General features: G+C 35.2%; 1 protein-coding gene across 8 annotated transcripts in view; it reads right to left on the bottom strand.

Annotated features, from left to right (window-relative positions):
- Positions 1-22,033, bottom strand: part of LOC136029081 (sodium/calcium exchanger 1-like) — a 150,047-nt gene that overhangs the window by 58,761 nt on the left and 69,253 nt on the right. For all 8 annotated transcript variants that reach the window (XM_065707136.1, XM_065707137.1, XM_065707132.1 and 5 more), the window contains exons 2-3: positions 19,857-21,812; positions 15,308-15,399 (exon numbers count right to left, since the gene is read on the bottom strand). In XM_065707136.1, coding sequence (XP_065563208.1) covers positions 15,308-15,399; positions 19,857-21,568 — 1,804 coding nt within the window. In that variant the 5' untranslated portion in view covers positions 21,569-21,812. The remainder of the gene's footprint in view (positions 1-15,307; positions 15,400-19,856; positions 21,813-22,033) is intronic.

Raw genomic sequence — 22,033 nt, forward strand, 5'->3', positions numbered from 1 at the left:
TTTCATATCAACGTTTTACCTATAAATCCATCACCTGCAAGTGCCATATGACACCAAAAATGGTACTATTGATGCCATGTCTCAAGCGGAAAAGCCGGGGCTAAAGGGCAACCAGAACTTCTTAAAGAGATGCTTAATGGCTCATTTGAAAGTTATTGCTCATATTACGTGCTTTTTATCAGTTTTGTCATCCGTAGGTGCCATATAGCACTAAAAACGGCATTTTTCGTGCCACTTCTTAAGCGGAAAAGCTTGGGAGTATAAACGGTACCTTTATAATAATAATATGAAAAAAACTTCGTTTTCTTAAAGAGTTAAAGAGGCTGCGTCCCAAAGTCGAACCTTAAAACGTACAGGAATTAGAAGAGCCAGTTGGGGGGCTGCCGCCCCCCAAACCCCCAGCTTTTAAAGACTCTTTTGTACAGGTTTTTTTTGTGGGGGGACTTCATTGTTACTAATTACTATTTTCGGCGCAATGGTTCTCCTGTCCTCTTGTGTTTAACATTTTTCGAAGTTATTCCATTATTCATTCATTTAAATTTTTTGTTAATTAAAAGAGGGTCTTTCCGAAGCCAAGAGCGGGGGGTTAGCAAAAAAACAAAAAACCTGTACAAAAGAGTCTTTAAAAGCTGGGGGTTTGGGGGGCGGCAGCCCCCCAACTGCCTCTTCTAATTCCTGTACGTTTTAAGGTTCGACTTTGGGACGCAGCATCTTTAACTCTTTAAGAAAACGAAGTTTTTTTCATATTATTTCTGTACGTTTTTCTACAATCCATGGTGGATGTAATTTAATAATTCCTGTACTCCTCGTAGAGGAATTAGGAGAGGAACTTGGGTGGCTGCCGCCCCCCCCCCCGCTTTTAAATCATTGTATAAAATAGGAAAAAAATAGATAGAATGACCGAAATGTTTCTTTTGCTCATAAGAAGCTAATATTCTGTTATCTCTCAATTGATAAGCTGTCCAGGTGTTATCAAAATTATACACTTTTATTTTGATGTTGTGAAATAAAACCGCCCGTAAGGGACTTGAACCCTTGACCCGAGGATTAAGAGTCCCACGCTCTACCGACTGAGCTAAACACTTGCATGTGTGTAAATATAACTTCTCAATAACTTTTAAAAATTTCAAATTAACATGGGCTCTTATGGAGAGAAATCCGTTAATTAAGTAGCTAATGCGTGGTTTGTGGAAAACAGGGAAGGAGTTATCGGATCGAGCTGAAATTTCGCGGATAAGCTCCTGGGCCGTAGGGGACCTTAACTTGTGAATTTCAGCCCGATCAGACAACGTTAAAAGGGGGGGGGGTTTGGAGGGTCGAAACTTTCGGGGGGTTAAGATTTTCCTACGAAACTTTCCAGGAAAATTACTCGGAGAATTCCGCATCGAATGAGTCTTCGTACACCCAGATCCGATGTCGGATGTGACCTGTAGGCGTCTAGGAAAAAAAAGTAAATGAATTTTAAGTGGCTATGCGTGGTTTCTGGAAAACAGGGAAGGAGTTATCGGATCGAGCTGAAATTTCGCGGATAAGCTCCTGGGCCTTAGGGAACCTTAACTTGTGAATTTCAGCCCGATCGGACAACGTTAAAGGGGGGCTGGGGTTGACGAGTCGAAACTTTCGGCCAGATTTTTCCCCGTGAAGGAAAAGTTGGAGGGGGATGAAATTTTGCAGGTTTCTTAGTTGGAGCTCGGGCTACGAAATGCATCCCTCCCCATCCCTCTGCGACCACTGGAACTGAAGATCGCTTAACATTGTCGTGTGTCGCCTCTTTATAAAGGCACGAGTGTGCCTCCTTGATTATGGTCCAAAACCCTTAGCTAGAATTTACAAGAGCCACTCCCGTATACTCCCCGTCCCAGCCCTCTTAGTAAGTGTCGTTAATCCGTTGGGAGAATTCACTATGAACTCTTTGAAATGGTCAGGCAACGTTAAGGCTCACAAATAGATTTTTAAAATATCGAATGTTCTTAAAAGGAAGAAATTCATAGAATATCAAATAATTGAAACTCGGAATTCCATATGCCTATTCTTTGACGCCACCCTCCCCCTCCTGTTTGCAAACGTTCAGCTTCACCAAATAAAGTTTAAAGCTCTCACTCTTTATAATAGAAACTTTTATTAACTCAATGCATTATAATAGCCAATTACAAATGTATTCCGCCATAGTTCAGTTACTAGCGAGTTAGACTTTGAATCAGATTGGTAAGGGTTCAGTTTCTCAATCAGGCATTTTTTTTTTTTCCAATAATGGTCTTGTGCCTAAAAATGTGTATAAAACATTTTTCAGCTAATGCACCCTTTTTGTTAATTTTTTTCCAATTTTGAAATGTTTTATACACTATTTTTGGAACAAATTACGCCCCAGACGCCAACCCATTGCCTCTTAAGGGTTGGAGAAGTACGGGCATATGGTTCTGGAACTACTCAAAGTTATATCTTCAAAGAGGGATTACTTATGGTTATATTTATTTATTCATATTATTTCCTTGTTTTTACTATTTAATAGACAGAATAAAACTATTTGTAGTTCATATAGCAAAATCTTTGCACTTATCAGGTTACTTTCCAACCTTTTCTTGTTTATTGCTATTTCACAGCTGTATGTCTAATGTTTTTAAGTGTTTATCAGGGGGAAAGGGGAGATGTTTAGTGAAATAAGTTAGACATACCAGCATTTGCTTTAGGTTTTGAAAACCTTAAAATCGTCTTTAGAAAAGTAGCTAAGCTTTCCTAACTGTCGAGGTCGCCCAGCTTTAAAAATCATATGCACCATTTTGTGTAGCATAAATTTCTTACGTAGCATAAATTTCGTAGCATAAGTTTCAAGCATTACTTGAAAAATGACCAGAAATACAAATATTTTTTCAACTGAAAGTAAAGAACGACATTAAAGCTTAAAACGAACAGAAATTTTTCCGTATATGGAGGAGCTGCCACCCCACCCCTGAAAAAAAAATGCAAAAGATCATAGCAGTGCTGCATCTGCATTAAATCTAAATTTAATATCCCATGTCGTCTGTCACGCTGACTAGCTGGGTAGTTATTTACTAAATAGTTTTAAGAAAAACAAAGTTTTTTGAGGGAAGTAAAGAGCAAAGTTGAAACTTAAAACGAACAAAAGTTTTTGCTTCACAGTCTAACATATATCAATAAAACTAGCACAAATAAGCCAAATAACCATATTTCCCTATGTTTGTAGGATTATAGAAAACTAGTGCTTTACTGAAAACACAAAACAATTAAGAACACTTTTTACAGTAGAAAAATCAAGCATTTAGTATTGTTGCTTAATTTTTCTTTTCGTTTAATTTGGTAACACTTCTGCACAATGGTTCAGTCCAAAGATTGGCTCTCGTTTTGGTTCTGAATAACGGTATTTATTTTTATGGTTATGTTTTTAAGATAATTTTAATCATGTGCTGAAAGTTACTGTTATCACAGCTGGTGCAAGACTATGAAAAGCTATATAGATTAGTTTGCAATTGTCAGGCTACGTACTCACTTTTAACAAATAAATCAACAGTCTTGTTTTTTATACTTGGTTTTTGTGTTCTCAGTAAACTAGAAGTTTTCTACTATCCTACAAACATAGGGAAATATTATTATTTGGTTTATTTGTACTAGTTTTATTGATATATGTTAGATATATAATGAAGCAATAATTTTTGTCCTTTTTAAGTTTTAACTTTGCACTTTACTTTCCTCAAAAGACTTTGTTTTTTTAATTATTTTAGTAAAAAAAACTACCCACATAGTTGGCATGACAGACGACTTGGGATAGAGCTAGTTATGGCACATATTCCTCTCCATAACTTGTTCTATAGTTCCACGCCGTAGGAGATGCATGTAAACAGATCTGTAAATTAACAAATGTTGATCACTCTTTACAGAGTCTAAGTCTTCTAACGCGCACTTGCGTAGTGTTAATAAACATGCCTATTAGCCTAAGTTTTGACAGTAATAAAAATTTAATTTTCCTTGTAACTGTTTATATATCTGTTTTCCTTTTTTTTGTACCGGGGCTGACAAAGACAATAGAAACACAAAGAAATGGAATTTTTTTTTCTCTAGGCGTTACTAAAGTCTTCTTGGAGTGTGGTGTTTTGTCCTCTTTTTTTTTAAAAATTGCAAAAATAAAATGCAAGTCTGACAATAAGTCTGACAATGAACCTATAGTCACACAAACATGGTTCTAGGAATTTGACTCCATCTCTCTCCCTCCTTGAAAACCAAAGATTTTCCTCATAGCTCCCAATAATTTTCTTGTAATTCGCGTTCTATTTGCAATTTTCAGAATTTAGTACCCCCCCCCCCCCTTTAAATAGTGTACCATACTCAAATGAATGCTAAACTGCTAGTTTAGTGCAGACATGTAGTTCAGCATTCATTTCGGGGAAAGCAGGATTCAAGATTCAATCGTATCTACTATACAAATTATAACATCTTTTCTGACTGAGCAAAAAATAAGCCATGACTCAACTTTTGTTAAATAAGTTGGTTTTTGTTGCCAATGTATTCAACAGAGCTCAAACTATGATAATTACTTGATTGCGAGAGCTGAATGTTTATTTTGTATATAAACAGGAAGTCGATTAATTACAGACGTTACTTGTCACTTTACTTTTTATCTGTTCATTTTTATCCCGTTAGATTCAGTATGGGGCCTTGCCTTGCCAGCAATTTTCTTCTGTTAATGCTTAGTTTTTTTTCTAGGAAGAGGAAAAAAACGGTTAATTCGGAAAAATAGAAAAAATGAAGTATTTTTAACTTACGAACGGGTGTTGGGATCTTAATGAAATTTGATGATTGGTAGGATATCGTGTCCCAGAGCTCTTATTTTAAATCCCGACCAGATCCGGTGACATTGGAGGGAGTTGGGGGAAGGAACCTAAAATCTTGGAAAACGCTTAGAATGGAGGGATCGAGATGTAACTTGGAGGAAAAAATAAGCAGAAGTCCTAGATACGTAATTGACATAACCGGAACGGATCTGCTCTGTTTGGGGGAGTTGGGGAGGGAAGGTTAATTCTGAAAATTAGAAAAAATGAGGTAATTTTAACTTACGAAGGAGTGATCGGATCTTAATGAGATTAAATAAAAAAAACAAGTTTTTTTAACTGAAAGTAAGGAGCGACATTAAAACTTAAAACGCACAGAAATTACTTCGTATATGAAAGAGGCTGCTTCCTCATCAACGCCCCGCTCTTTACGCTAAAGTTTGACTCTTTCTCTCAATTCTTCTTTTTAAACAGTAAAAACTTTAGCGTAAAGAGCGGGGCGTTGATGAGGAAGCAGCCTCTTTCATATACGAAGTAATTTCTGTGCGTTTTAAGTTTTAATGTCGCTCCTTACTTTCAGTTAAAAAAACTTGTTTTTTTTATTTAATTTCTGAACGTTTTTGAATCAATGCTTTTTTTGATTTTGGCTCTCCGCAGAGGAATAATCAAAACGAAATTTGCATATTTTTTTTTTTTGGCTTAATGGCTTTCTCATAATTTTGATCGAATGATTTTGAGAAAAAAGAGCGGGGGACGAAACCTAGTTGCCCCCTGATTTTTTGGTTAATTAAAAAGGCAACTAGAACTTTTAATTTTTTACGAATCTTTTTATTGGTAAAAGATTTACGTAACTTATAAATTAGCTTACGTAAAGAACTTTTGTATTCTCATGTTTTTATTACATATATGAGGGGATTCGCCCCATCGTCAGTACCTCGCTCTTTACACTAAAGCTTAAATTTTATCCCAATTCATTAAGAATGACCCCCTGAATCACAAAAGCCGTAGAATAAGTAGTTGAAATTACTGAAAATACTTTAGCTTAAAGAGCGAGGTATTAGAAGGAGGTGAGCCCCTCATATGGGTAATAATTTCTGTTTGTTTTAAGTTTTATTGCTGTTCCTTACTTCCAGCTGAACAAGCTTTTTCACTTTTATTTTTTAATTGTTTTTTTTTTTTTTTTTTTAATAATGCTAGTAGCCTATATCCTGCTCTCCCTTCATGGAAATTTTCTTCTCCCATTACAAATTCTCTAAGGAAAGTTCCCTCCAGCATATCCCCCTCTTCTCAACCCCTCCCCCAAACCAAAAAAAAATCCTCCTGAAAACGCCTGTATACTTCCCAATAACCATTACTATATGTAAGCACAGGTCAAAGTTTGTAACTTGTTGCCCCTCCCACGGGGACTGTGGGGGAGTAAGTCGTCCCCAAAGACATAGTTATAAGGTTTTTCGACTACGCTGAATAAAATGGCTATCTCAGAATTTTGATCCGTTGACTTTGGGAAAATAATTAGCGTGGTAGGGGGCCTAGGTGCCCTCCAATTTTTTGGTCACTTAAAAAGGGCACTAGAACTTTTCATTTCCGTTAGAATGAGCCCTCTTGCAACATTCTAGGACAACTGGGTCGATACGATCACCCCTGGGAAAAAGAAAAAAAAAACAAAAAACAAATAAACACGCATCCGTGATCTGCCTTCTGGCAAAAAATGCAAAATTCCACATTTTTGTAGATAAGAGCTCGAAACTTCTACAGTAGGGTTCTCTGATACGCTGAATCTGATGGTGTGATTTTCGTTAAGATTTTATGACTTTTAGGGGGCGTTTCCCCCTATTTTCTAAAATAACGCAAATTTTCTCAGGCTCGTAACTTTTGATGGGTAAGACTAAACTTGATGAAACTTATATATTTAAAACCAGCATTAAAATGCGATTCTTTTGATGTAGCTATTGGTATCAAAATTCCATTTTTTAGAGTTTTGGTTACTATTGAGCCGGGTCGCTCCTTACTACAGTTCGTTACCACCCACTGTTTGATTTGAAGTTTGGAAGAATATCGTGTCTCAGAGCTCTTATTTTAAATCCCGACTGGATCCGGTGACATTGGGGGGGGGGAATTGAGGGGGGGAAGGGATCACTCCTTACGAAGGAGTGATCGGATCTTAACGAAATTTAATGTTTAGAAGGATATCGTGTCTAAGAGCTCTTATTTTAAATCTCGACCGGATCCGGAGAAGGAGAAGTTGGGGGGCGGAACCTAAAATCTTGGAAAACGCATTGAGTGGAGGGATCAGGATGAAACTTGGTGGGAAAAATAAGCACAAGTCCTAGATACGGGATTGACATAACCAGAAGATCTGCTCTCTTTGGGGAAGTTGGGGGGGAGGGTTAATTCTAAAAAATAGAAAAAATGAGGTATTTTTTACTAACGGAAGAGTGATCGTATCTTAATGAAATTTATATTTAGAAGGACCTCGAAACTCAGATCTCTTATTTAAATCCCGACCAAATCCAGTGTCATTAGGGGGGGGGGCAGAAATCTTGGAAAACGCTTAAAGCGGAGAGATCAGGATGAAACTTGGTGGAAAGAATAAGCACGTCCAAGATAGGTGACTGACATAACCGGACCGGATCCGCTCTCTTTGGTTGAGTTGGGGGGGGGGGGTAATTCGAAATAATTAGAAAAATGAGGTATTTGTAACTTACGGACGGGTGATCAGACCTTAATGAAATTTGATATCTAGAAAGACCTTGTGCTTTACAACTCTCATTTTGAATCTCGACCATATCCGTCGACACTGAAGGGAGTTGGAGGGGAAAACCGGAATTCTTGGAAAACGTGAAAATCGAGGTATCTTATGAATGGGTGATCGGATCTTAATGAAACTTGATATATAGAAGAGTCTTATGTCTCAGATGTTCTATTTTCAATTCGATAGAGGGTTGGAGGGGGGAAACAGAAATCTTGGAAACCGGAAATCTTGGAAAACCCTTAGAGTGGAGAGATTGGGATGAAACTTGATGGGAAGAATAAGCACAAGTTATAGATACGAGATTGACATAATTGGTATGGATCCGTTTTCTTTGAGGGAGCTTGGGGTTGTTAATTGGGAAAAATAAGAAAACTTGAGGTATTTTTAACTTATGAGTGGGTGATCGGATATTAATGAATTTTGATATTTAGAAGGACCTCGTGACTCAGAGCTCTTATTTTGAATCCCGACTGGCATTAGGCCTCTGATTTTCCTTTTAAAGCACTCTATTGATTCTTAGAATTTTGCCACAGCTCATAACATATGAGCTTTTGGCTCTTCTGACCTCGTCAAAAGTGCCATATGAGCTCTTAGCTATTGTTTTTTCTGTAACGTAATTATTGTATGATTAATTTTTGGTTGTTTCTCTTGATGTTTTCTTGCTTTGTGCCATTGTTTGGTATATCAGATATGCGCACAAGAATCTATTAAAAGGGAAAGGGATAAAAGTAAAAAAAAATCTCAACAATAGACAAACTGTTAAATTTACAAGCGTTTGTCAGAAAGCTTTAGAAGTGGAGTTGAAGAAAATCAACCAAAAGCTGGTTTTGTAGCAATAGGGTACTGAAAACCATATTCAAGATCTACAAAATATTAAAATACAGAAGTAGATATTCAGGCCAACGAAGCAGGGTTGCCAACTTACACTCTTTAATTATTTGTAAAGGACGGAAAGGTGATTAGAACATTGAGAGAGGCTGCACGTGCGACAGCCGCACGTGCCCAAGTTTTTGACTTTTACTCTTTTTGAGCGAAAATAACTTTTTGGGGCTTGATCTACGCTTCCTGAAAACGTTTGGATTTAATAATGCTGCAACAGAGTATCAATAGCTCATTTAGACTCAGAGTTATTGGAGTCTGACAAAGTGGAGAAGTTGAATTGGAAATGTAAGCCTATTCTTTGAAAAGCATTAGCTTAAGAAATATAGTACGATATTGGGGAAAAAAAAACTCAGCACAAACAAGAATTATAAAATCGACATATTTAGAGACAATTAGGGAGGGGATTGTAGACTTGGCATTACTAAATTGAAGTAATTTTTCTGAATTAGCGTAAAGTTAAAAGTTTATTTGCGGGAAATGGCAGTGTTCCAGAAAAGCTTGAAAATATTTTGAGAGAGGCCATGAAATTCAGAGATAGAAAGCCTGGAAGGAAGCAGCAGAACGTGTGAAAATAAATAGTCGGAAAAGAGAAACTTGGGAAGAATTTATTATTTTAAAGTGGGTTTTAAAAAAGGAGATTCTAAGTTGATTAAAGGCTAAGAATTGTTTGCTTTTCAGAAAGAGAAAAAAATGTGTCAAAGATTTTTTAAAAAAAATAGGCCGTTATTCCCAGTCTAAAGTACTTGCGTGCGTGTTTGAATAATGGTCTGCTTTATTTGATATTTAAGTGCGTAACATTGAAAGATGCAAGAGATAAAATCTTTTGATGAGATAAGGGATAAATAGAAAAAGTGATTTAAACATAGAGTGATTTTAGAGATCTATCAAGATCTCCATCAAGATCTTTTAGAGAGTTCTATCAAGAAGAGTGTAATTGAGGGGGAATACTATATTATTATTAAGCAACTAGGAAGGTTCCTCAGATTAAATGTATAGTAGGTCAAAAATCACACGGCATCGTAGGATTTCTTTCTGTTTTGTTTGATAATGTGTTCACTTCTTCATTAGTTATTAGTATTTCTTTTAACCATGTCTAAGTGTTTTTTCTGCACTACATATAATAATACACCAACTGAAAATATATAGGAAACCGGGAAAAATAATAAAAATTATTATACTATTTAGGAGTCTTAGACCAAAACACGTTTTGCATGCATCTTCAACATATAAAAAAGTTCGGCTATTTTTCCTTCATATCTGACAAGGGTGTGTTACCACTCTAACGTATTTATTGCCGTATCAGTGAAGGAGGCAGTTCTTTCATTTTCAGATTCTTGTTTTACTTTAAAAATGATGAACTTTCACCTATATTTCCCATTTATTTTTTACTATACTAGTATACATTTCTACTGATCACAAGAATTTCCTGCAAATTTTGGTTCTTTTTAATTTGTCGAGGAAAATTGTAATCTGAGCAAGAATGTTAATTTTTCTCATTGTTAACATTCTATAATAATCAAAGGTTACGCCGACAATAGGGTAAATTCCGTCAAGATTTAACCCCCCTAACTCACGCAATTTTCTTTACTTCATTACAAAAAAAAAATACCCAAAAAGGACATTTGTTAGTCTTACTAGAAAATATTTTTACCCTTCTTGAAATAAGAATAATGGGGAGGGGGCAGCCCAGCCTTCAACACAAAATTCAACAGTACTGCTCTCTTTAGACTTGTACTTTCTAACATTGGAATTGAACCAAGAGATCGTGTGCTAAAAAATTTCCCGATGAGTTGTTTTTACAGGTGGCAGAGGGAGGTGACTTCAAAAAAGTGCCCGAAGTGATTTTTGTGTAGATCTGAAGATTTCTGAATTTTGGACGTAGAAACACTGCACAGGTGTCGGATTGTGTTTTTACGAGAAAAAAATTGATAGCTTTCAGTTTGTTTTTGTTATTGGTAACGAACAGTAGGTAGAGACTGACATTAGGTTAAAAATTTAAATCAAATGATTTGGCCAAAACATGGGCACCAGAACAATGTATTTAAGTCCAATCTAAATATATAACCTGTTAAATTTAAAGCTACTTATCAGAAGCTATTAGCATAAGATACTTTGCAAAATTTTAGAGAATAAAAAGAAAGCTCCTTAATCAAACTGAGTCAAACTCTTCGAACTCTTTGGGTCTTAGAAGCTAAAAAAAATATTTCATATATCTCTTTGTACAAAAAACAGAAATTGTTTTTCTCCTCAGAAGAGCATCATGGACGAAAATTATTTTTGTTCTTTTTTGCAAGAATGACCTTATCAAGAAAGTTTTCCTAGAAAAACAGAAATTCCAAGTACTAATGTACTTTTTCAGCAACAAAATGGGGTCTTACCATATCATTGTCGAGTTTATACGACCTTGTTAGGGTTTTTCAACTAAAAAAAATCCTAACAGGACTAAAATGCTGTTGAATAATGAAATGGCCAATTAGTTGAAAACTACCAAAGACCTCATAGCTTCTGAGGAAAGGCAGTCAACCCGTTACAATATACGATCACTCAAACAATTCGGTGTAACAAACTAAGTAAGAAGCAACTCGGCTCAATAGTAACCGAAATAAAAAAAAACGAAATTTTTGATAAGAATAGGTACATCAAAAGAATTGTTTTCTTTATGCCGATTTCAAATAAGTGAAGTTTATTAAGTTTAAATGTTACTAATCAAAGGCTACGAGCCTGAGAAAATTTTCCTGATTTTTGATAAAGGGGGACATAGCCTTAAAAAGTCAAGTAATATTAACGGAAATCACACCATCAGATTCAGCACATTAGCGATTTCTAGGTCCTTTCTGCAAAAAAGAGAAATTTTGCATTTTTGGGCAGAACAAAGATCACGGATATGTATTTATTTGTTGTTGTTTTTTTCCCCAGGAGTGATTGGACCGAGCCAATGGTCTTAGAAGATCGGGAAAGAGGTTATTTGAACACAATCAAAAGTTCTAGTGCCCTTTTTAAGTGACCAAAAAGATTGATAAAAAACACTTTCTCACACCCATTTTTTCACAAACACATCCGATCAAAATTTTAAGAAAGCTATTTAGTTTAACATAGTTGAAAAGTGCGATAACTATGCTTTTTGTGCTGGTATTATCCTCCATAATCCCTTGGGAAAGGGCTGTAAGCTACGCAATTTGTCGATGTTGTTCACAAATAGTATATGCTATTGGGAAATATACGCACATTTTTCAGGGTAACTTTCTGCAGGGGGGGGGGATTTTCCATGGAGAGAGTTTCCAGGCAATTTTTCTAGGAGAGTTTTTTCACGGGGGGCTCCTGGCATGACTAAAAAATAGTAAGAAATTAAATAAAAAAAAGCTTTTAAACTAAAACTAAGGAGCAACATTAAAACTTAGAACGAAGAGAAATCACTCTGTATATGAGGGGGATACCCCTTCCTGAACCCTTGTTCTTTACTTTAAAGTTCGACTTTTTGTCCTAATTCTTTAGAACTAACTACTCAAACAAAAATACCGTTGATTTGGAATGAAAAGTACTTTTAAAGAACTTTAATGCTTTGGCGTAAACAGCGAGGGTTGAGGAATTGGCAGCTTCCTTCACATATATAGTGATTTGTACTCTTTTTAATTTATAGTATTGCTCCTTACTTTCAGTCGAAAAAACTTGTTTTTTATTTAAATATTCTCAGAGACAACGCACTAACGTTGGCTTCGTAAAAACTAAAGTTTTTCCAATTATGTTTTGTTTTTTCGTGTTTCTTTTTTAAGTGTTTTTGTTTTGTTTGTTTTTTCTTGGGTACTTCCAATCGAAAAGTGTTTGTAGCAACTTGGGAATTTAATCAAAATTTCAAAGTTTTAATGTCACGTTAAGGCATTAAAGAGATTGGATAGCAACTAGTTCTCCTCTCGTGCCTTTTCGTTACGGTATTGAACAAAAGTTTATTGGTAGATATTTTGCTTAGAATAGACGGAAGATTTCATAGATACGCTCCTTTCGAGGATGATAGAAAAAAAATATTTAACAGACGAGGATTTCATAGATACGCTCCTTTCGAGGATGATAGAAAAACGTCTGGTAGTGTTGGGCAAGGGCTCTAAATTAAGTAACTGGCCAATTATTTACAGCTAGATGAAGACACAAGGTGGGAAGTTTGATTTTGGCTGTCCGATCGACTTGAAAATTCCAGTGATTATTTCCTGAGCCAAGGGAACCAAAAATATTTGTTGGAAGGACGAGGAGGCGTTTGTGGCACCACAATGACCCACGAGGCTGTTTGTCTTAGATCGGTTCGAAACTTCTATCCGAAAGCCCTGGGGTCAGGAGGAAACTTCCACGGGATTAAGAGTTAGCTTAAGGATGCGGACTCTCAAATCGAGGCCCAAAAAGGCATCAAACATATTAATATCCGGTTTACTTGAAGCCTATATCCTTAAGCTTAAAATCTTGCGCCCACAGTCAGGACTCTTTTGTCTTAAGAGTGGCCGTTAACGGTAAATTCTTTGTTTAATTTATATGTTTTGGATGAAAATAAAAAATGTCTATGCCTATATCTATGTCTAAGCAGTTGGGCCATGTGGACCCCAATGCACAATAAAGAACAAAAAAAATGATTTGCTACAAGATAGGTGAGCAGGAGGCCCAAAAAATCGTTCTTATTTTTAACTATTTACATCCTTAAGTTCCTTCGCAAGGAGACCTTAATGTAAAAAACAAAAATGGGTTGGGGGCACTCCATATTCAAACATTAAACGAATAAAACTAGTTTTGATTACCTTGAAACTTATGTTTCTAAGTTCTTGGGCCAAGAGGACTTTAGTGTTATACACACACACACACACACACATATATATATATATATATATATATATATATATATATATATATATATATATATATATATATATATATATATATATATATATATATAATATATATATATATATATATATATATATATATATATATATATATATATATATATATATATATATATATATATATATATATATATATATATATATACATCATGGTTGGCTTGTAACTTACATTCGTTAGTCCATGGAAATTTAATGTACACACAAATTTTGAATGGAGGTGGGGAACTGGTCCCAACATCTACCACGATGTTGGTCAAGCGCGAATCACACTCTATCATGTAGAGTGTTTAAAGGAGTGATTCGAGTACTTAAGCTCCCCTTTTACTTGTAGTAATTTTTGTTGGTTTTAAGTTTAAGCGGATGTTTCATTTTAGTGTTTTTTTTAGGTTTCATTTATTCATTCAAAGTGATATTTGCTATTTTAAAGTTTAACTGCAGAATTTATTTCTATTTCCATTCGCTTGCAGATTTCATTTATTCATTCATAGTAGTTTAGGTTTATTTTAAGTTTGATTTATCATGGCTTATTACTCTAGCTATAGGTTTAAATAAAGCCCTTCGTTTTCGTTTGAAATTCGTGTTAGAAAATGCTGTTGAAGCTCAAAATAAACAGAAATCATCCTGTATTAGAGGGGCAGAGACCCCCTCCTCCCAACTCCTCTCTGTTTAAGGTATAGACTTTTTTTTATCTTCAGCAATTAATGATCTAACACAACAACAACGTCAGAAAAAGTTTTTCCCCACAATGATTCAATAATAAATTCCGTTGTAAATGCATGACTGCTTCGATAATGAACGTTGTTAGAAAATACAATGTCTTGATAAATTTCCTTAAACACTAAAAGTGTTAGTTCAAATATTATCAAAGACAATCTCTACGTAAAACATTTACGATTACCAATTAGAAAGCCCCTAGAATATTCCAGAATGCTCCTGAAAAAGTGTTAGGCATAATTTGTACTAAGTGTGGGAGCTGGGGGGTAGTTTATATTCCGGTGAGTTTTAGTGCTACTATTTATTCATGCTTGAGAATCACATTTTGAAATTTAGTGATAAAAGACAATTGAATAAATGCCATTACATAGGTTTGGAGCGGACAATCGTAAACTAAGACAAAAGCAAGCAGAAGCCAAATACTAAAGCAAAAAAAAATGAATAGAAAAGAAAAAAGAGGAGTAAAATGTAGCCACTTTATTTTATATTACAGCCAGAAGGTTTTGAGAAAAGTTATTAAGCTGCGACATCACTCACTATTAGCTACCCAACCCATGTGCATTGACTTACAATTTCAAAATACCAAGTTGGTGTAGATCCACAAAAGACGATTCCCATGAAAGAAAAAAAGGCAAAATTAATTGAATATACGTCACTAGCGTACTGGGTCGTATCCAGGGGCCGAGGGGTTATCGGGTTTAAATCCTTCTGGACTATTTATCCGATTCGTAAATTAGTCTTAAAAATGCAGGTAAAAATCTTTTAGTCCCCGACCAAAATCTTTTTATTCCCCCCTTACAAAACGAAGTTCCTTGATACGACCCAGCTAAAAAGGTAAAGTCTAAGCTCTAGAACAAGTCGGCCGTTCCATCCCAAAACTGTGTTTCTGTGCATATGTTTCAATCAGTTATAACTCCTCTAAACATCGCAGCCCTTTATCTACCTTTAGTCATAATTCCAAGGCATGATATAGATAAACTGGACATACGGAATATCCCTCTCCAACCGCAGACACTGGGGATAGAATTTTTAATTGATTTCATTCTTTAAATTTACTGTGCTCTGTATTTTGTTTTGTGGTTATTCTGGTTTAAACGTAGACTTGATATGGGTAAGGGTGTAACCTCAGACTGCTCCTTCGCTCTCCAACTTTCAAACTGCAGACACAATTTTTGGGATGGGACAGCAAAAAGAAATAAACTACTTTCAACGAAAGCGGTTCTAGGGAGTTAATCATCATCTCTAAAAATAGCTTTAAAAAATTTAGGGTTTGATAAGTCAAGACAGGGAAAACTAACCTCCAATTTGTCTTGGCTCTCCTAATTCGACATAAAAAAGTACATCTTTTTCATAACTGTCTTCTTCAAGGATTTGTATTTGAATAAACTTCCTAGAAATCAGAGAATCTAAATTAGTTATTTGCCATATCATTTAAAGATGATATAATTCACTAAAATTGCAGAAACACAAACTTTCATTAGATTTTTAATTTTTTGAAATTATATGAAAATTTTAACGTCGTTCTGACAATATTACACGTAAAGAGATCAAGAACTAGGCGCTAGAAAAAACATTTGAAAACGAATCTAATCCTAGTCTCAAAAAACAAGCAATATTATTTTAGGTTAACTCTTCAAGATGAGGAAAAATAGGAAAAATAAATGAGGGATCCTTTCTATGAAAGATTCATGAACAACCCAATATTTGGGTATCATCAGAAAAATTTTACAGGCAGCTAAAAGCGATGGCTTAGCAAAGAACGATGCCCCCCTCATGTATTATTTGTTTAGTATGCGCACATTTTCAAAAAATACAGGAAATATAAAAATCCATAGGAAATAAACCCCCCTCTTCTCGCTCTTTCTCATTCTGTGTACGTGCCTGAGATTTGACTCCTTTCTGGGTATTTTAAGGACAAAAGGATAAACTAAACAGTCCTCTTTTGTTCTCAGAAGGACCAAAATGTACAAAAAGCATTCAATTATATAACGTTCGGAGATGTGTAAGCTTTTCTAGAAAAAAACAACCCTTTTTTCAAAACTTTGCTTCTTGCTCTATAAAAATGTAGCTGGCTTATGCTTCTCTGGAAGAGCTCCTGTTGGTGGCCGCTTAGAAATCTGACAAAATTTCCAAGAATCAAGAAACGAATTTGGGCGGGTCTACTGTTATAGGCTAAGATAGCCTTGATTTGAAAATCCTTGTCGAGACGCTGTGTCTAATAAGTATATTTGCCTTATGAGGCATTCTATACACTTTTTGTTTCTGAACATAGCAAAGTAAAAATCTGAAAACGGAAAGAAACAGCTTTTTTAGATACTTTTCAGTTTACCTTTTGCAAGTGCTTTTTTGTAGCGGTTATTAATAATCTAGTTGTTATGTTTTTGTTTGTAAATGAAAAAATTAAATTGAACTGAAAAATCATTTTCCTTTTCTTTAGCAATAGAGATTCAGTCGAAGGTGATCATCATTCATTATCCGAACGAAAGCTTTGACTGTTATTTCTCTAATCGGAGCTCCAGCTTAAAAATAACGCAGGTGCGTCTGAGTAAGATCAGGAAATAATATCTCCGATTCTTTTTGTCACCTAATTGAAATTTTTGGCAATATTACAAGTCCAAAAGGTTCCCCGGTCTCCGTCAAGGTTTTAGGTGAAAGCGTTTTATTCCCAGAAAATATAATGTATAAAAAAAAATGAAAAGTATGGAGAAAATTTATAGAATTAAACCCACAGAATCTACTATTGATGAAAGAATGATACCTACTACAAACGGAAATTATTATGGACAGCAAAGGCGAACTTAAAAAGAGCTTAAGCTCCGACAAATGAAAGTGCCCCTCAAACCTCCCGCAACAGAAGGGTGGCATTTGCACATTACTTGAGGCTACTTGAACCTTTACTAAAAGATTTATTTAGATATTGTTTTTTTTTCTCTCAACATTGGAAAGAATCATATCAATGAATATCTCAACATGATTCTCAACATAAGAAAGAAACATCTCAACATAAGAAAGAAACTATCAATGAAAATTAATTCCATATTGGACTAAAGAAAAAAAAATTTGATTGTCGCAAACATACTGATATCGGACAAAAGTATTCGAGGAAGTTTGAGCAGTAATTGAGTTTTTACTGTTAGAATGAAAAAAAGAAAACTATATACGAACAAATTTAGTTTTTGACCACTGAGAGCTGGCAACACCAATTTTATTTGTGGCAGGTTAGGTTTTTTCAGTTTGACTTCTTTGGTTGTCGTGATTTTGGTTCGTTTTAAGTTTAACTTTTTATTTAGATTTGTTATGCGGGGAGGGGGAATTTTACTTCCCCCATCAAAGTTTGACTTTTTCCTCTCTCAACACAATGAAAATGAATCTCCTTACACAAGATGATGGTGTTGAATAGTTTATGTTGTTATCAAAATAGTCTAAGAATAAGTGCATTCACATGTTGTTACTTACGAAAAGTTTACGATTTACGAATGTTTTCACGAAAAATTTTCGTGAAAACAGCGATGCGGATAAGCAAATTTATTCTAAAATGCTTTGACTAAGGCCTTTAGCAAACTTTAGCATAAAGAGTTGGGTACTAAAAGGGGGGGGGGGCTACTCTTACCAACAAAGTATCTGCTTGGTTTAAGCTTTAAACCCACTCTTTGATTTCATTTGATTAAACCTATTTTTTTTAATCTATGGAAGGATGATCAGAGATGCCTGTTTATTTGTTGCTGTTTTATTTCCCCTTGGGTTGTCTCAGACCATTGGTCGTGGAGTATTGGGAGATGGTTCATTCGATCTGGAATTTTTAGCTATTTTACGATGCTTACAGTAGGGATAAAAAGACATCGGATTACAACACAGTGCAGATTCTTGCACTTATTGCTGAAAACACAAAATTTTGTCGAAAAAGTCGAAATGAAAGTCGAAAACTTTGCATTTCGAAAGTCTAAAACACAAAGTTTTGTGGATAAAGTCGAAATAGTATCGGACAAAACTATGTCACGATGTAAACCACCTAAGCTGCAGCCTAATATTTACCCTGGAGATATTGGAAAGTAACCTCTTTCTTTTCTCTTTAGCAATGCTGACAGTTGATCAGGATCACAGTTGTGCACTATTTGGTTAAAGTCCTAAAAACTCACAAAGTATCTCTTAAGCCCAAATTTTAAAAAATTCGTGAGAGGTCCTTCTGGCGGCGTCACCTCAAGAAAATTAGGAAAGGGTGGAAAATTGGTTTTTCAAAATATAAACAGAGGAAAATTTTGTCGTTTTTTCAATTTTTTCCGTAAAAATATACCTAAAAAGCATTTTTCAGTGAAAATAGTCCATCTTAAAAGTATTTTTCAAAATCTATGGGGGGCACTAAAGAAAGCTCACCCTCCCCCAAAATGAACGCCCCTGGTCCTACAGATCAACAAATAGGGTTAAGGGGTAAGTTTCCTTCGACTGGAGGAATATATTTGGACTAAGTGTGAGGTTTGGGTGCCACAGAGGAGGAGAGTGATTTCTTTTTTTGTTACAAAAAGGGTAGTTTTAAATACATATGCATTTATATAAAAGGTTCAACTTTACTGTACATAAATTTAAATGAACTCTTATCTTTGGTGCATTTTTGCACAAATGTGGCTTAAAGAGTGAAGGATTGAGGAGAGTGACAGCCTCTCTCATTATTAGAATAACCTGAATGCGACACTGGAAGAGAGCAGAAGTAAATAAAACAGCTTTTTTTCAAATGAAAGAAGATAGGTACATTACAAGTTTAGAAAAAACATATACTGTTAGAGAAAGATTTAAACGAACAAAGCAAACGAAAAGATATGTATGAATTGGAAGGAGGACTAACACTCCTCTTTAATCCCCTCGCCCATTCATTACACTTCAGTTTGACTTTGCTTCAGGATTGTTTACTCTGGCACAAAAATAATGAGACAAAATTTCAAATATTTTTATCAAAATTCTTCGGGAATGGAAGGTCTGATTTATTTGTATTTCATTGCAAAATATTTTGTTCGTTTTGAAAAGTAATCAGCAGATTTCACTTATGAATCGGCTATGCCACTTTTGAATAGCGCTTGAGATTTCATTCAAAGCAATGGTAAATTATTGCTTTATTTTTTATTTGGCGAAGTATTTTTGGGATTTTGTTTATGTATTTTTCATTTGCGCATTTTACATACCCCTAATGGATATGAGGGGGATGAGTAATGTTAGCCACAGACGACATTTAATGAACTATTTTTTATCTTAAATCTCTACTTTACACTTTGCATTCATTCGAAGTTGATATTTTAATGTTTAATTTTTGTCTTGCTGTTTTATAAACCCAAGATAACAGTTACAATATAAAAGAATATTTAATGTAAAAGAATATTAAAAGAATCTATAGAAAGTATTGAAAATATATAGAAAATCTTTCTACTACATGTACCTTCGTAGAAATAAGGTGATAAGAGTTCTAACTTAGTTTCTGGTATATTCTAGGTTAGATAGTGATGATATTCATTTTGAGCTCTATATTTACCTTTTTTCATATTTCGTTATACATTTAGCTGCCTTGTCCTATATTGACTTTGTCTCTATTTCTATACTGAGTCAAATGTTTTCTTTATTGTAATTTTTAGGATATAAATAATATCTAAAGTTAGCTGGTCCAATACAACCAAGGCGAAAAAGTTTTTTTTTACCTCTTTGATAAATTCATCCTTTGACTTGCTTAAGAGCGAGTAAAGAGGAATATGAAAAAATTATCCACTCATTCTGTCAAAATACTTTCGTTCTTTGCTAAATCATTCATTTAACCGTGCTAGGTATTTGATTTAGAAAAATGTAAATAATACCAACTAAAGAACTTACTCTGTTTCATTGTTTTCGAACGTCAGCTCCCCACTGATATCTGAGTAATCTTTTCCAGGCTTGGCGGTTCCCTCCTCACACTTATATGGCACAACTACGCGACCCCGTGCACCACTCCAACGCACGACTTTTATATCGTAAGTACCAACAGATTCAACAATCTCAATATCCTTCTCAGCCAAATTAAATATACCGCAATGATCGTCATCAAGAATCATGACAGTAGCTAATGATGGTGCTACAATCTGTACAGCTGGCTTTCCAGCCGGAGTAACACCGTTGCTAGTTGTTTCTCCATTGGATGGCAATCCAGAAGATGTATCGAGTCGCACATTGGATATACGTAAGTAAAAATGTTCGTCTTCTTCAAAAACATCGTCATCAATGACTTTAACACTAAAAGACTTGGTGACTTCACAAGGTCCAAAGGTGAGCGTGCCGAATGTAGCTACATAGTCAGATCCAGCATTTGCTGAACCATCTTCTGTTTTATAGTCAACATGAACTATGGTTTTTAAATCTCCACCTTCTCTTCGCACGGTAGCGAAAAACTCGCCGACGTTCTCCATAACTGTGTAATGACCAGGATCAAAATAAAGCTTTATACCATTATCTTCCTCTTTGGTAGTAATTGGTACTCCATCTGTGTCACTTTGAACCCGCTCTGCGGTTTTTTTCATCAGGTTACAACCACCGGTTAATTTCCTAGTGGCCTGTATTCGATAAAATGCCCTACTTTTTGGACCCGAATTGGTCATTTCTTCACGAGCTAAAGCTTCGAGCTGCTTCATTTCAAAATTTGGATTCTTTTTTCTGAGCTCTCGAAGGATTCTGATGAACTCCCTTCGATGCTCTTCAAACTCTCTAATTTCTTCGTTTTCTTCATCTTCAAAGCGTTTGAATTCGTCATTGCCAACATGATTGCTTTTATCTCCAAGTTCGACATCGCCTTCATGTTCAACAATCATACCACGTCTATTCATTCTATAACGCTTCCCTGCAAATTTATAAAGTTTCTTATCCATAAAATAAGCAGAATATACAGTGGCTGGAAAAAACATGAGAGTGAGAAGACCTTCCCATACTTCAACAACTCCATAAGATATAACGGCCAGAATAATATAAAGCCAAATGTACGCAAAAACAGACCAAGTCGCTGTGACAAAGAATACACGGAGGTGTTTAATTTTTCTCACTTCACCGTCAGGAATCACATAAACACAAAGTCCTATAATCATAAAAAGATTGAAAGCAGCACTTCCTACTATTGTACCAGGCCCAAGATCTCCAGCTTCATAATTTTTTGCATAAATTTCAATTATAGAAAGTAGAATTTCTGGGGCAGAGGATCCAAGAGCCATTAGGGTTAAATTTGCAACTGTTTCGTTCCAAACCCTCACAACAACTATTTGCTTATCTCCATTTGGCCGTTTAATTGTAATTTCTTTTTCTTTGGAAGTGATAACCTCGATACTAGCCATAAATTTATCAGCTACAATTGATACTCCGATAAATAAATATACCATACCTATAAAATACACTAACCCCCGGGCTACTCTGTCACCTGTACTCAGATTCTCGCTAGGACGCCACATGGGTATAATTAGACCGTCTTCACACTGTGGAGGGCCTTCTGTTTTATTTGAGCTTCCTCCTAATACGAGTGTCATATCTTGGAGTAGCACTAAAGCAGTTAATAAAATGGTAGTCATTTTGGCACTGGTTGTGGAATTTCACTGAAATTATCCTTTTTAGTTCTTCTTTTTCTTCTTCACTGAGGACATAGTAAAAAGCATATTTTATTGTGACGGCACCGAAAAATAAAATCAACTGAACTACTCCCAGCTATGATTAGAGTTGGATGGCTCTAGAGTTCCCAAGGATATGCGCAACAAATTCCTTTGATACTCCCTGACGATTCTTCAGACGACTGTGAAGTTAATGACGACCTCTCGTCTAGAAAAATGAGAGAAAATAAATACATTTTTTACTACCAGAACTTGTAAACTATTGTTTTTTTTTTCGCAATGTTCGTAGCAGACGTAAAATCATACAAAAAATGTGTTTATATACAGGATCTCCAATTAAATTAAAGTAAGCATGGAAAAATTATGACTACTATTTGGTTTGACATTTATAAATAAATTTGAATAACAAATTCTTTAAACTACAAACCC

The sequence above is a fragment of the Artemia franciscana genome, chromosome 7, assembly GCF_032884065.1.
Source record: "Artemia franciscana chromosome 7, ASM3288406v1, whole genome shotgun sequence".
In the NCBI taxonomy this organism is placed as follows: Eukaryota; Metazoa; Arthropoda; class Branchiopoda; order Anostraca; family Artemiidae; genus Artemia; species Artemia franciscana.